We start from the raw sequence: 15,835 nt of genomic DNA, 5'->3' as shown, positions 1-15,835 counted from the left end.
GGTGGCCTTTCACCCTAGTTTAGAGCTATTTACGTTTATAGGATTCAAAGAGCAAGCTGTGATTGGCAACTCATGAACCGTAGGTTGTATAGGAGTAAACTGGCTTTTGGAGTAGAATCTCGAAATGATTCCGGCTTTGCAAGATAGTTAAGCAGTTAAACCTAGATTAATAGGAAAGCTTGAGGGGGAGGGTATTCTAGGTAATTGGATTTTCAGATTAAATGAAGATTAACAAACAAGACCTCTTTCTTTTTTTTAATTGTACTTTAGATAAAGGTTTACAGAACAAACTAGCTTCTCATTAAACACTTAGTACACATATTGTTTTGTAACATTGGTTACCAACCCCACGACATGTCAACACTCTCCCTTTCTCTACCTTGGGTTCCCTATTACCAGCTTTCCTGTCCCCTCCTGCCTTCTAGTCCTTGTCCCTGGGCTGGTGTGCCCCTTAAGTCTCATTTTGTTTTATAGGCCTGTCTGATCTTTGACTGAAGGGTGAATCTCAGGAGTGACTTCCTTACTGAGCTAAAAGAGTGTCTGGGGGCCATACTCTCAGGGTTTCTCCTCTGTCAGGCCAGTAAGTCTGATCTTTTTTTGTGAGTTAAAATTTTCTTCTACATTTTTCTTCAGCTCTGTCTGGGACCCTCTATTGTGATCCCTGTCAGAGCAGTCGGTGGTGGTAGTCGGGCACCATCTAGTTGTGTTGGACTCAGTCTGGTGGAGGCTGTGGTAGATGTGGTCCATTAGTCCTTTGGACTAATCTTTCCCTTATGTCTTTGGTTTTCTTCATTCTCCCTTGCTCCAGATGGGGTGAGACCGGTGGAGTATCTTAGGTGGCTGCTCACAAGCTTTTAAGACCCTAGACGCTACTCACCACAGTAGAAGGTAGAACATTTTCTTTATAAACTGTGTTATGCCAATTGAGCTAGATGTTCCCCGAGACCATGGTCCCCACAGCCCTCAGCCCAGTAATTTGTTCCCCCAGGGAGTTTGGATGTGTCTATGGCGCTTCCACAACCTTGCCTTGTACAAGTTGTGCTGGCTTCCCCAGTACTGTGTACAGTTTTACGCTTCACCAAAGTTACCACTTACCTATTGTCTATTTAGTGTTTTTCCATCCTCACCCCTCCCCTCCCTTGTAACCATCAAAAATTGTTTCTTTTCAAACAAGACCTCTTAAATTTAAAACTTTGCTTAAGAAATTCCCTAAAATGCATTAGATTCATGCCTTAGTAAGTAAATAGAACAAAACAAACAGTATCAGTAGATGTGATGGTTTTCTTATGTTGCTGAGTGGTGATTCTAAATGGAACTATCCTTCTACCATGGGGGTAGAAGGCAAAGAGATGAGGCTGAATATGAGCTCACCCAAAGATATCTCTGGAAGATTCTTTGTGTAAAAAGAATCCTTGCGAAGTTGTGTGATAGATATACTTACAACAACAACAACAAAAAAAAGAATAGCTTCCGAGGCTGCTTATGTACAACCAAACACCTCATGGGATTTGGTTCCTTGGTTTGGAGGTTTAGGGTCATGGTTTCATGGGACATCCCAGTTAACTGACCTAATAACGTGTTTAGTGCTTCTGTTCTACCTCCTAGTTCGTTGAGTAGTGCCTGGGGTCTTAAAAGCATGCAAGCAGCCATCTAAGGCACAACAATTGGTCTCTATTCACATGGAGCAACAGAGGAAGAAGGAAAGTCAGGAATAGGAGAAGGATATGGGATGTGTAGCTAATTATCTGCATGAACAACTGCCTCCTTTTCCCTGAGACTAGAAGGACTAGATGGTGCCCAGCTGCCATTAGTGAACATTTTGATCAAGATTCCATAGAAAAATCCTGATCAAAAGGGGGAAAGTGCAGAACAGAATTTCAAATTCTCATGGACTCCAGACTTTCTGGAGCCATGGAGGGTGGATGAGCCCCCAAAACTATTGCCCTGGGTTAATCTTTAAACCTTAAACCAAAAATATTCCCTGAAGTCTTCTTAAAACTGAACAATAGTTTAGCTTAACTAGTAAAAAGAAGTCTGTCTTGAGCATTATGCTCTTTTAATGCTCTATATGGAATCAAATTGACAACAGTAACTCGAAAGATTAGATAGGAACCTTAGGGAGCAGTGAGTTTATGTTAATGACAGAGGAACAGCTCCGAAAGGGAGAGTGAGAATGGTTGCACAACTCGAAGAATGTAATCAGTGTCACTAAATGGTACATGTAGAAACTGTTGAATTGGTGTGTGTTTTGCTGTGTGTATTCTCAACAACAGCAACAATATAGATAAAATTTAGGAAAAAGAAAGAATCCTTGCTATGGGAACGCTTACTTTCATCTGCTTTGTCCTAAAATAGGAACATTCTAGTACAATAACCATTTATGACTAAGTGAATTCCAGTGAATTGTCTCACGTTCATCCAGCTTATTTGATCTTCACAGTGAGGCAGAGAGTGTAGTGATGTTACCCCCCTATTTTACCAGCAAGATGCTATTTTGTGAATATACCTCAGCAAATATAGAATCCAGAATGGATATTGATTGTCAGCAGTAATGAGGGCAGAGATTTAGCAGCAGGTGCCAGATGAGACATGAGCTTGCTGTGCTGGCAGGTAAACCTGTTTTCTCGGCTGCGGATACTGGGCAGCAGGCCTGTTGGTCCCTTTCCCCTGAAAACAGGTTCCCCTCAGACAAGTCCTTTTAGGGCCCTTCAGTAGGCGGCAGATTTCATGATCCTGAGGGGATGGAGTAGAGGACAGCTAGAGGCAGCCTCTTGTTGACCTGTCTGTCCTTCCCCACTGGACCGTCAGCCCTGGGATGGCAGGACTGTGTGTGACGTGCACCATTCAGTCTACAGTACCGTGCATAGTGCCTGGCACACGGTAGCGGATATTTATAGAAAGGAGGGAGGGAGGGAACAAGGGAGGGTGGATGATGAAATGGATGTATTAATTGATGGGCATCAGTAGAAAGAGTCCAGAGAGCCGTGGAAAGATCCCTGGTTTAGGAAACCTTGGTTCTTAGTCCCAGTTCTACCACTAACCAGCTGTGCAACTATCTCCAGTAAATAAATATCCACACACTTTCTGCCTCCCAGTATTATACTGAGGAAACAAAACAGAAGCATCGAGAAGTGCTTTGAAAAGTATACAGCATTATACTAACGAAAGCTCCCATCAGCTAAGGTGTAATTCTGACCACATTTTCTTTCGGCCTTATCCAGTCATCCCTCTCAAGCCCTGATATATTTGACTCTCCAAGTCCAGAAGACGACAAAGAGGAACACGTTTCACTTGCGCACAGAGGAGCAGACGCATCAAAGAAAACGTCAAAGACTGTTACCATATCCCAAGTGAGTGACCAGCCACAGCTAGGTGTCCGTGCAGGCTTTAAAGACAGGCTTTGAAGAAATGTAATTACTATACCCTCTTCTCTTCCTTTCATTTCCATCCATTCCCATATGGAGGTATACATTGTAAACCAAACAAGGATGGGCAGAAAGTGCAGGCATTTGTCATTCTTTAGTGACAGTCATGACTTTAGTCATCAAAATCCTTGTGGCATGTTACAAAGCCTCTACAGCTGGCAGGATCCCTGAGATATAAGTTCAGTTGTTTATTTCCCACATCGTTTTCTCCTCTGGCTCAACTTCTCTTCATACTGTCAAACACACATACACAAATGCCGGTACACACACATGCACACCACCGCCGCCACCTCCATCACCAGCAGCCAAAACAACTTTAAAAGCCTACAGGTGCCTAGAAAGAGTATATCATATAATGTGCCCTCTGCCCGCAGATCTTGACTTTTATGTTCAAAGCTGGCAGTGTCAGAAATTATAGTGGGCAATTAGTAAATGCAAATAATGAATGGGGTCTCTTGAAGAAAAGCTGATTTGGATTTGTACTTCAGGATACATTTATAGTCTGAAAGCATTTTAATTTCACTGCATGCCTAGGGAATGGTAAAGCTATTTTAAGTTATTGGTTTGTGAGAAAGAAAGAAAACATTGTTTAGCTACTCTGTACAGCTTCGGAAGTGCACCCTGCACAAGTTCTCTTCTTCCTATGAGTATGAAACAAGATTTTAAAATTCCATTTTTTTGTATTAAGGAAACCCAGTCAATTGGAATTATTTTCTATAAGCATTAGCAATGTCTTTTTCTGTCTAAAAGCAGAAAACTAGAGCCATTTTTTAAGGCATTTGAAGCAAGACTTAAAAAGAAATCAAAGATTATGTGGGGTTTTCCTTCTCATAGATTTAAGAATTTACAGGTATGGATTTTCTTAAAAATATGATACAGTAAGCAGAAATAATGATCCTTTTAAACTGATCAATTGTAATTTTTCACACAACTGAATTCTTCCTTTATCAAAGGATTCATTTGCAGAAATTTGGTTTAGACCAGTGCTTTCTGGTGACTCAGAAGTACCTACAGTTGTGTTCTCTGATGTCCCTGGGGTGTGTCTATAGTGACACCTACTGGTGGACAACAGTTTTTCACAGTTCTGATCTGCACAATTCTATCCTATTAGCACTGGTGGTGCCTGCGGTTAAATGTTCGACTGCTAACCAAAAGGTCAGCAGTTCGAATCCATCCACCGCTCCTTGGAAATACTATGGGGCAGTTCTGCTCTGTCCTATAGGGTCGCCATGAGTTGGAACTGCCACAATGGCAATGGGTTTGGTTTTGGGTTATCCTATTATTGGAGCTTTGGTGGCACTGTGGTTAGGTGTTCAGCAGCTCACCAAAAGGTTGGCAATTCAGACACACCAGCCACTTCTTGGAAACTCTGTGGGGCAGTTCTACTCTGTCCTGTAGGGTTGCTATGAGTCGGAATCGACTCGATGGCAACGGATTTGGTTTGGTAGATATCCTAGTAGCCTATTTTACTTCCCCAGAGTTGTCCTATCATGTTCTTCTTTGTGTCTAGAAATTCCATTTGAACTAATTTGATCAGGGAGTGTGGTGGCCTATACTCTTCAAGGCCTTATAAAAGCTGCACAGGGCCTGGAGAGTGAGTCCTGTAGGAAATGCTAAGAGAATTGTTGATTCGAGAAGTCCCTGGAATTATATCAGTGTAAGGGAATTGGTGGGTTGGGACAGGTACAGAAGGATGCAGGGTGGGAATCAGGAAAAGCAGGACCCCAGGAGTAGGAAATAAGCAAAGGAAATAGGAACAGGGGAGTGTGTATCTCCAGACGCCAGCAGCCACAGTCACACTGGGCAGAAGGGGTCTGGCTGATGGAGGAAGGGACTGAACCCCCTTTGTTCTGCCAGTTCTTAGTTATGAGTCTTGGGGGTTTACTCAGCCACCTCTCGAAGCCTCAGTTTTCCTGCTCAGTAAAAATGTGTGGGCCTGTTGATCCTCACTTGAATTGTCTAGCCCACGATGTCAGGCCTGTGACCAGGATCCTCCAATGTCAATGTCAATTCCTCTTCCCTTGGACTCTCCTACTAACATGGAGGCACCGCATGGCTGGATTGCAGAGAGCGCTTTCCTCAATGGTAACTTGGCAGAGAAAAAGCAGGCAGCAGGCAGGCAAGCAGAGAGTCTGCAAACGATGTCCCATCTGCCCGGCCTCTCCCTCTAGCACAGCCCGAATCCGCTCTCCCTCCTCACAGTGCCAGCCCAGCCCCTTCTTGGCTCCTGCCCAGGGGTGGCTGGCTAGGCACTGGCTGATGCCAAGCTTTACCACCAGCTTCAACTTCCTGTCACTCACACAGAGACAAGACAGAAGAGAAGGCGGGAATCCACTCACCCATCCTGGCCCACTGCTTTCCCTCCTCCTCTCTTGCCTGCCAACTCCCCTCCCACGTCCTCCCCTGGGCCTGCCGGGTGCCTCTGTTCCCTCCTGCCCCTGGCCCTGTGACCGTCCCTCAGCCTGTGCCTTCCTGGCACCCTCAGAATAGTCCTCCATCAGTCCTCCCCTTCCTGTCCCCTCTGTCTTCAGCCTGGCCCTCCATTGGCTCTTTCTCTGAGCATATCATCTTTGAAAGCAAACAAAACCCCTCCTCAATTCTGTCTCCTCCTGAGGCTTCTGTATGGGTACCCTCTCTCTCCCCTCTCTTCCTTAGCCAAGTTTCTGGAAAGAGAGCCCTAAACTTGCAGGCCACACCCCTCGCCTCCCATCAGGCACAGGCCTGCCATTGTCAGGTTTCTGTCCCCATTGCTCCACCAAATGGACTCCCCCAGTTTTACTCTCAGCACCCTTGACCCACTTATTCAACCACTTTTTCTTTCTGGAATCTTCTCCAGGAGGCTCCGATAACTCAGACTCCTCTTCTGGTCTTGCTTCTTCCTCTCTCACTGCGCTTTCCCCACCTCTAAAGTTGGAGATTCCCCAGGGCCCCATCATTGGGCCTCTTCTCTTCTGCTTCTCTATTATCCATCCCCCTGGCTTCTACCTCTCCTGGCGATTTCCCCAGCAGGTACCCGGAGCAGTGCCCGGCACCCTCGTGGATGAGCCTGCCACCCGCATCTCTCAAAGCTGTCTTCTCTCCATCCCCTTGGCCGCTGCCTAGGTCCAACCCTCACCATTTCTGTTGTTCATTGTTACAGAGTCTCCCAGCTAGTCTCCCTGCCAAGTGCAAGGCCCTTCTCCAGCCGGCGCCATCTAGCTTGACACACAATCTTTTTAACCTGTCAGCAAGCCCCTTCTACCACCCACCCCACCTCTGTCCCGCCCCTCTTACATTCCAGCCCTGCTAAACCACCTGCTTCCAGAAATGCAGTTTGTTCTCCAGTCTCTAGGCCTCTGCCGCTGGTGTTCCCTCCTCCTGGAACGTCCGTCTCCAACCATCCCTCCTTCTGCTGGCCCTCTCCTAGTCCTCCTCCGGGATGGCTGGCCCCTTTCTGCCTGGCTCCCTCCTCCTGTGTGGTTTTCTCCCTCATCTGCAGTGTAATGTCTGTCTGTCAGTCTGCCTGCCTGCCTGCACTTTGCTGGGTTCTGAGCTCCTTGAGAGCCAGGAGAATGTCTTGCTCACTTCTGGGTTTGGGGAGCCTGACACGTAGCTGGGCTCTGTGCATGTACATTGAACTGGTTAGTAACTACCTGTCCAAAAAGGTGGTTAAACGTAAAATACGTGGAAGAAGGCATTTGAAGGGGGGTTGCCTGCCCCAGGCGGGCCCTTTGGTGTCTGCGGAGGAAGGAAAGAGTGAGGAGGGGTTGTGGAGAGCGGCGGGGAGGGTTTGCTCCCCAGGACAGGGGACCCAGCACGTGCCTTCCTAGTTCTGACCCTCTCTCCTCCCTCGTCACAGGTGTCCGACAACAAAGCTTCCTTGCCGCCCAAGCCGGGGGCCATGGCTGCAGGTGGTGGGCCAGCCCCACTGTCCGCGGCGGCACCCTCCCCCCTCTCATCCTCTTTGGGAACAGCCGGACACAGAGCCAACTCCCCGTCTCTGTTTGGCACGGAAGGAAAACCAAAGGTGGAGCCTGCGGCTAGCAGCCAGGCGGCCGTGGAGGAGCTGAGGACACAGGTCCGTGAGCTGAGGAGCATCATCGAGACCATGAAGGACCAGCAGAAGTAAGTTGGGGTCCCTTTCTTCCTGCCTGGGCTAATCCCGAGCCTCCCGGAGGGGCTCGGGGCCTCCCTATGGTGGAGGGCTGGGGTGGGCACCGAGAGGCTTCACTGAGCACAACTCCGTGTTTACACTGGACCTACTGTGGGCACGAAGGGCGTGTGCAGGGGTGAGGCAGTTCCCAGGCCTGGTGCTCTCAGCAGGATGCTAAAAGAAAAATCCCTTATGTCACCCATGAAACAATGTTCACATGCACCATTTTGCAGTACATTCAACAGCCAGTTTTCCCACCAGTATCAGCAAAATTGTAGTTGCTTCAGTTAGCTGCCAGATGAACTAATTGGCTTGCATTTAGGGGCCATATTGCATGAAAAAGGCATAGGGCATCTTTAAACCGAAGACTTTACACTTGGCAAGATGTTCTAACCGTGAGACTGGGAGGGAGTTTCTCTGTTCATGCCTACACACATGCACTCTCCCCCGAAAGAGGTGGGGAGAAAGACCTGTAAACAAAAACGTACCAAAATAGGTGTCACACAGAATGTCATGTGCAGTGATGACACTGGTAAAAGAATCAGAAGCAGGGAGGCCCTTATCTTAGGTAAACTGAGGCTCGCAGAGTTTGGGGCTCTCTTAGCTTGAGGGAATCAGGCGAGGCATGTTAAGGAGGTGTTTCCTTAGGAGGATTTTGAAAGATGAACTAGGACTGCCAAGTGGCCCGCCAGATGGAGGGAACAGCAAGGGCAGATTCAGGGCCATGTGGGGCAGTCTTAGATCATGAGGTGGCCAGGGGCAGTGGCAGGAGCTGGGGCTGGGCAGAAGTCCTGGTCCCCTGCCTCCCCTCTTGGGGCTGAGGGGCCCTGAAGTGTTTTGTGGTCAGACACTTTGGGGGAATAACTGGGTTAACCAAAGTTTGTTTCTTCTCAGAAGGACTGCTCAGAGCCTTCACTGTCTATGAGGAGGTTGGAGGGGAATCGACTACGCAGTGTTTCTCAAATGTGCTTAATCATGGGACCCTTTTCTCTAGAGCATCTGAGGACTGGCATTCCACGGAACGCAGTTTGAGGAATGTGACTCTAAGCGGTTCTGTTCCACTCAGGCTGGGAGGTATCATATGAAACCAAGGCCTCTTGGACTTACCCCCTACCTAGAAGGGATTCATCAGATAAATATCCAGAACCAGCAGGATGATATTAGAGAGAACCACCCGGGGCCAGCCAGCCTGCCCCTAACTTATGTCTTCTTAAAGCCCACAGTTCCGTTACAGGTTTGGGTACCCAAAGGCCCCATCCGTGTCCACATATGTCCCTTGCCAAGACAATGACCCTACAGCCCCACAATGTCCCAGGACACTGGTTCTCAGACTTTCGAATAGGGCAGCCTGTTTGGGAGTCAGGTTCGGGGCCTCTGAGAGTCAGATCCAGGAGGGCTGAGGCAGGGCCTAGAACTCAGCATTTTAACACTGGGCCCTTCACATAAGGCTGACGCATGTGGTACAGGAACATACTTTGAAAAACCCACCTCTAGGGCAACACCAGAGGTAAGTTAATTCAGGAGCAAGGTGGACACCATGCTGGGGTGACACTCAGGCCACAGGAGACACAGTTCCTGCCCTCAATGAAGTCACAGTCCGAATGGCATACAGAGGAGAACACGGCCAACAGAAAGTTGGCACAGATGGTCAGAGGGAGCCGGGCCCTCAGAAATGGGGATGCTGAGGCCCAGAAGGGGCCTCACAGCATCTTGGAGGCAAAGCTGAGGCTCCTACGCAGGCCTCTTGACCTCCAGTTTAGAGCACCACCCACCAGGCCAAACTGCTTCCTTGTCAAAATTTTGTTATGCTGGGGGGAATGTGACTCTGGGTCTTAGGGGATTTCACCAGGGACAGGTGTTGGTGAGAGAAAGCGTCGACAGCAGTGGGGATATGCAGCCTCCACCCCATATGTCCTACCTGAAGAAAACAGTGGCCACCAACACGTCTCCTGCTGACAGAGTGCTAGTCACTGCTTATGTGGCCTTCCTTCCTGGGCTGCCGAGCTTCCAGAGGGGTTGGGGTTAAGCAGCCCCTGAATCTTACTCCATCTTGGGCTGTTTGAGCCAGGCCACCAGTGTGTTGCCAGCTGCCTAAGGCACATCTCTGGCTTCAGAGGGTTCCGAGCCCAGGCCAGCCCTGTGCCTCACAGGCCTGAGCTATGTAGCAGGTTGGTGAGTGGTTAAAACACAGGTTCCGCCAGATGGCTGGAGTTTGAATCCCACCCTGGCCACTCACTAGCCATGTGTCCTTGGGCCAGTCACTTAAGCCCTCCCCATCTCCATTTTCTCATCTTTAACCCTCAGATAAGGAGCCCTGGTGGTGCAGTGGTTAAGTGCTCTGCTGCTAACCAGAAGGTTGGCTGTTCAAACCCACCAACCGCTCTGTGAGAGAAAGATGTGGCAGTCTGCTTCTGTAAAGATTACAGCCTTGGAAACCCTATGGGGCAGTTCTACTCTGTCCTGTGGGGTAGCTTTGAGTTGGAATCAACTCTATGGCAATGGGTTTGGTTGGTTGGTTGGTTTTTTTAACTCTGAGATAATACCCCCTCATGGGGTTCTTGGGAGCACTCAGCAAGTTCCCACTCATAAAGCCTGAGGACACTGTGTGGCCCCAAGTGTTCTCTTGCCACATGGCTAGCTATTACTAAGACTACCCTACCCAGCCCAGGGGGCGCCTGCCACACCAACCTAAGCTTTTTGTCCTTTCCGGAAATTCTTCATTGCTGCTGGATTTTTCTTCCTCCTCTCCCTGTCTTACCCTCCTCACTCCCCACCACGTCTCTCTCACCTTCCTCCCATCTTGCCCTGCGTTCCACCTTCTTTTTCCCACTCCCCACTCCTCCCAGCCCTCAGGCCTATCACCTGCCTTTGTAGATTCTAGAGCACCATCCTTAATCCCACTGGTTGTGCAGAAGGGCTGGCTTGTCTGACACATCACCCCAATCTCGGGGGTTGAGGAAGGGACTTGACCCTCTCAGCAAGTGGCGTCAAGGAGCTCTTCAGCTTCATCTGCCTTTAAATTTAAGGGCACTTTCTGTTCCCAAGTTCTGGTAGAATTCTTACTTACTCTCTTACGTATTGACAGCTCTGGGACGTTTGTAAGCACCTCGTGCAGGTTGTTAGCGTGGTGATGAGACCCATGCCAGCCCTTCACACAGGAATGGAATCTGCAAATGCACAAAGTAGCAGAGGCCTGCACCGTTTGATACATCTGGGTGCAGACTCTTGACTCTGATGCTAATCAGTCATCCACCTGAAGCAAATCATTTAGCCTCTGTGACCCCTGGGTGCCTCCTGTGGAAAGTGGGGTAACTAGGGCTTTCCTGCCATGTGCAGGGTGATTGTCAACGTTGTCAACAATGAGTAGAAAGGATGTGACCAGGCCTGGCCCAAGTCAGGACTCATGCTTGGAGGCTGCTGTTGTTAGTGTCATTATTGCCCATTTCCTGGTGCCCTGTGGGCACGACCTCAGGCCAGAGAGCGGCTCTGAGCCACACACCCTGACGACGTCCTCAGGGCCTATGGGAAAGAGCAGTGCTCATTCCCAAGGTGGTGTCTGGGTGGGGGCCATTGTTTTGCCTGCAGCTCTGACCTCATCTAGCTGGCACCCTCTTGCTTCCCTTTGCCCACTAGTGGGCAAACAGGACCATCATTTGGCTCAGATGGGCCTGAATCCAGGGCTTCAGCCCTTTTGACCCCAGCCTCTGATCCTCTGAGAGGTGACTGGAATTTGCACATCTAAGATGGCCTGAGCCTGCCTCTGAGCTCAGAACCACTGGTGCTACTATGACCACTATGAAGCCTGCACGTAGTTGACCAGGATCATCCTGCCCCAACCAGTGTCTTTAGTCAACACCTCTTGGTCGCCCCTCGTCCAAGGCCTGCCTTCCCTAGCCTAGGGTCATTGGGCCCCCACCAGGCTCCCACCTTAGCTCTTGGTGTCACTTTCAGCCTTCACCTCAAGTGTGCACGGCCTCTGTGCCCTCCCCCAGCGTGCCGGCTCTCCCCCCTGGCTCTTCTCCATCGCTTTCCCCATCTTCCTTCCTCTTCATACACTTCTGCCCATTTTTGGTATTCAAGACTTAGTGACTTTTCTCGGGACCACCTTCCCCAGTTCCCTCCCCACAACTGGATGACTTGGGCTTTGCCTGCTGTAGTTTCCCTGGGACCGTGAGGCTTGCCCAAGAAGTCATCTGCTGCTGCTTTTCTACACCCTAAGTGGTGCCCGCGGAGATCTTGGTGCATAATGTGTGCTTGACTAAGTGCAGTAATGGGTCGCAACTGATTCCTGTTGATCACCCATCGTGTCAACAGCAGTGCCAGTGCCGGGGCGCTGGGCCAAGCATAGGGACCATCACGGCGCTCATCTGAGAGAGCGAATGTCCTAGAACGTCTACCTTGTTTACTGTGCTCCTTCTGCAGGCTTGGCTTCTTGATTTTCTAACCCCTGTTTGCAAAAATCTACTTGTAAAATGGAGTGTTTAATATCTTAAAATGGAGAACCTCTTCTCTGACGATGTTTGAATGATTGCAGCGTCTGAAGTATAGAGCCCTCAGATTGGGAAATGATTGCTTTTGTGCCGCTTCGTTATTTACTATGGGGAAGGGCATTAGACTGTGTAGCTTAACTCCGTCCACTTTCTCTACGACATGGTTGTCAAACATCGTTACTTCAATTATTTTACCTCCAAGTTTTAGGGTATTTGTAGGATTTTGCGAGAGTCAGTGAAAACATACCAGTAGCCTTTTCTTAATATAAAACTGTGACAATAAAGGAAATGAAATTTATTCTGTAAGTGCATTTAAAGCCCAGCGATTCTGAAAGGGATAGTGAGAGGGAAGACAACAGAATATGAGCCTGGACACCCGGAGTCTAGTCACTGGGCCTCACTTTCCCCATCTAAAAGGGAAGGCTTGAACTAAGGCGTCTCAAAGGCCATTTCCATACCTGTCATTTTATGGCAGCATATTTTGGGAGCCAAGAAATAATGGCAAGCATTTCTACCAGCAACAAATTTTAAGCAACAATAATGCAAAAACTAAATAATGTTTTGTCCACTTTTTCTTTGTAAAAGGATCAGATTTATTTTGCAGTGATAATGAAAGACTTCTTATCTCTCACGAGGGAAGTCTGGGCTTTGGTTTAATTTCATTGCCGTTTGCTTTTCAGACGAGAGATTAAGCAGTTATTGTCGGAGTTAGATGAAGAGAAGAAAATACGGCTTCGGTTGCAGGTGGGTCCCTCAGAGTCCTGCGGCCCATGAGGCCGAGAGGCTCGGTTGGGGGCGGGGCCAGCGCCAGGGCTTTAATTTGAAGATAAATGATTGTTATTTCTGTGTAGATTTAGACACGTTTCCTGTGACAGTTTTCTTAGGATTGTGTAGGATCACTTCATATCCTTTCTGGGATCCAGGAAGTCTTGGGAAAGGGAGACATTCATAAACCTTCCCTCAATTGGGCTTCTCATTTGGGATTTATCTTAAACATCTGCTCTGTGGAAAGTTCTGCCAGTTTCCAGGAGGCGTCATTATAGTAAGTGCTAGAAGGCATGGCACTGGGGAGGCCCTGTGGCCAGCTGTCTTCTGCCATGTGGTCACTGGGACTCCAGGGACCACAGCTGTCCACACTTGCTCGTCAGCTCTTTATTTCTCCCCGATGGCATGTCAGTCCTGCCAGGACATCAGAGCTCTGTCCCCCTCTCATCTCTGATGCACCTCTGTTTACCAAATGGCAGTGTGTGCGGGAGTTCCACGTTGATGCGCTTGGCGCCCTTGGGGGTGAGTGGGAACCATCCGCTTAAAGAAAGGATGAGACCTGCTCGTCATCACTTTGTGGGTACAGACAGACACCCTGGGCCCAGCCTAACACTGCCAGATGGTCCGGCATTTCCTCTGGCCAGGAAACTGGACTCATGGCTGCTTTTGACAAACTTTGGATATTGGTAGCCTGAGAGTGAAAATAACCACCGTTTCGTGGCGCATGGAGTCTATGTGCGTGTTCTTTAGGCATGGGCCATTGCTCGCATTGTGACGGACTCCTCTTCCAGACCTCATTTCCCCTGTAAAATTGCCAGGCTGATTCTTTTAATCAACCAGGTTGATTATCTTTCAGAGTGTAGAAAGCCCGCCAACTCCATGTGACTTTGTGTGGTTCTTTTTCCTTTATAGATGGAAGTTAATGACATCAAGAAAGCTCTTCAATCAAAATAAATACTTGATCAATGAAACGTTGCATTATTCATCCTGAGTCGGAGACTCAAATTTTCCACCCCAGCCAAAATAACCTCGTGCCAAAAGATGAAAGGTTTGCCTCCACATGTCCCTGTTTGAAAGATTAGCACACAAGTCTTGATAGCACAACACAAATTCCATCCAAGAGGAGAATCTTTCCCATGGCATAGCCCTGGGTCTGGCACTTCGACAGAGCAAATTGTGCTAAAGGCTTTTCTACCTTGAGATCTCACACGAAATGAAAACTCAGGCAGTTTAGTCCATAGTGGTACTATTTTGATGATATTTTCCATGAATAAAATGTAATTTCCGATTCTTCGTTTACAAGCTTTATAATTTTTGATTTTTTAATCGTGTTTTGTCACAGACCCCTCCAGTGTTTGTACTACACACGAGTCAGGAGTGAGTGTCCCCTTCTTTTGCTTCAGGCTGCAAGCTGCCTCGCTTTGTGTCCCCAGTTAGGATTCTATTACATATGCAATTTTAGGTCCAACCCATCCCTTCCCCCTTGCCAACAAAGCCCACCACCCTCAGATAAATTTTAGCTTCTCTATGATGGTATATTTACAAAAAGAGAAAGAGAAAATCTGGTGTTTGCAATGATTTGTGCCTTCTTTTTATCACCCTCTGGATTGGAGCTTTTGTGATGCAGCTACCATGATCCAAAAAAAAAGTTTATTTAGCCACTTAATAAAGTCCACTAGAGGCCACTGTCTTCAAAGCTTCCCTCACCATCGCCAAAGGTCCGAAGAGGAGACAGCTGTGAAGTTGGGAGTGCTGGGTGGTACCGGCTGTGACTTTTTAAGTTCTCCTGGTTTTTGGTTGTTCATGAAACTAGAAATGTCACCCCTGCTTGATTTTTCACCCGCCAAGTTAAACCCCTGCCTCCTGTCCTTTGCACCTTTTGCGTGAACAGAATATGCATTATTAAAGCAAAAATAAATAAAGTAAAATGCAAATGAACACCAGGGGGGAAAGTTGTGTTATTTCCTGCACTGGGTTATCTGTGTGTGTCATCCTTCAAACTGTAGCCACAGAATGTCCTTTGCCTTGCTTTTGTAACCCCTTCCTCAGGTCAGAGAGAGTGGGGGGAGGGTCGTGTTGACGTGTAGCCCTGGGCTCTTTTTTGCATTTATGGAATTGCTTTCTCCTTCCCAAGGAACCCCGTGTTTGTCGGCTTTATCTTTGTAGCAAATGAACAGTTCAGCCTTAGACTGTGTAATTGTTTGCTCATCCTTAGCCAAAAGTAAGGGGCATACTGTATTGCAAGATTGTTGGGAGCTGGGGGTATCCCTTAATGGCCCCCAAAGATGTTTTCATGTGTTTCTAAAAAGCTGCTTTGTCTATTTCCAGAGTTTTATAGTGAAACTACTAAACATCAATAAATTTGCACAACTGCAAAGAATAGGAATTGGTTAACACAGAAGGAACGATACAAAAAAGAAGTCACCCCATGTTATTGATCATTGAAGTATTACAAATCAATGTCTCTTTTCTCTTCCTCCCTCCCTTTCCCCACCTTCCTCTTGCCTACTACATCCACCTGCTACACATCCACCTACTATGCATGCCCGCTGGAGGCTGTTGCTTCTCTCCGAGGCTTTGCAGAGTGCTACCAGACCGGCCCTGGTCTTCTGGGCTGAGACACTTAAGGGAAGGGAATGTGTAAAGAAAGCAACCTCACACCCTCGGGTCCCAGGCCTGGCTAGACTACCTTTTTCAGCAGCCTTGGCCTCATTGGGCTTGGGGCCAAGAATGCCAAGTTTCCCTGGGCATTGTCAAACATTCCCTTGCCCTTGACCATTTGAAGTATTTTTATGTGAAACTTGAAGCCTTCAGAGATTTCTCACCACCTAACCGAGGAATGCGGATTGGAGTCTTTGACGTTTGGATTTCTCATTTACAGGTTGTGAAAATCTCTAACAATATAGTTTTGTATAATGTGTATACCGAGTAGGATTGTTAATAGATTGAGGGGTTGGAGTGCCCTCGTTGGGCACTGGCGACATGCAACATAGAGGGCTGGTGTCATCCCCTCTTAGTGGCCA

General features: G+C 48.0%; 1 protein-coding gene across 7 annotated transcripts in view; it reads left to right on the top strand.

The window, feature by feature from the left end:
• The window catches only part of SH3KBP1 (SH3 domain containing kinase binding protein 1), a 407,394-nt gene extending 392,030 nt beyond the window's left edge, over nucleotides 1-15,364 (top strand). For 3 of the 7 annotated variants that reach the window (XM_023737264.1, XM_023737265.1, XM_023737262.1), the window contains exons 15-18: nucleotides 3,222-3,350; nucleotides 7,264-7,529; nucleotides 12,728-12,791; nucleotides 13,725-15,354. In XM_023737264.1, the coding sequence (XP_023593032.1) occupies nucleotides 3,222-3,350; nucleotides 7,264-7,529; nucleotides 12,728-12,791; nucleotides 13,725-13,766 (501 nt within the window). In that variant the 3' untranslated portion in view covers nucleotides 13,767-15,354. Of the gene's footprint in view, nucleotides 1-3,221; nucleotides 3,351-7,263; nucleotides 7,530-12,727; nucleotides 12,792-13,724 lie in introns of all 7 variants that reach the window. The other 4 variants (XM_023737269.1, XM_023737268.1, XM_023737267.1 and 1 more) reach the window with 4 other exon arrangements.
• Nucleotides 15,365-15,835: the final 471 nt, after the last annotated feature.

The sequence above is a fragment of the Trichechus manatus genome, unplaced genomic scaffold (genome assembly GCF_000243295.1).
Source record: "Trichechus manatus latirostris isolate Lorelei unplaced genomic scaffold, TriManLat1.0 scaffold00100, whole genome shotgun sequence".
In the NCBI taxonomy this organism is placed as follows: Eukaryota; Metazoa; Chordata; class Mammalia; order Sirenia; family Trichechidae; genus Trichechus; species Trichechus manatus.
Note: the sequence above shows the minus strand (reverse complement) of the source record. Positions and strands in the feature narration are given on the sequence as shown.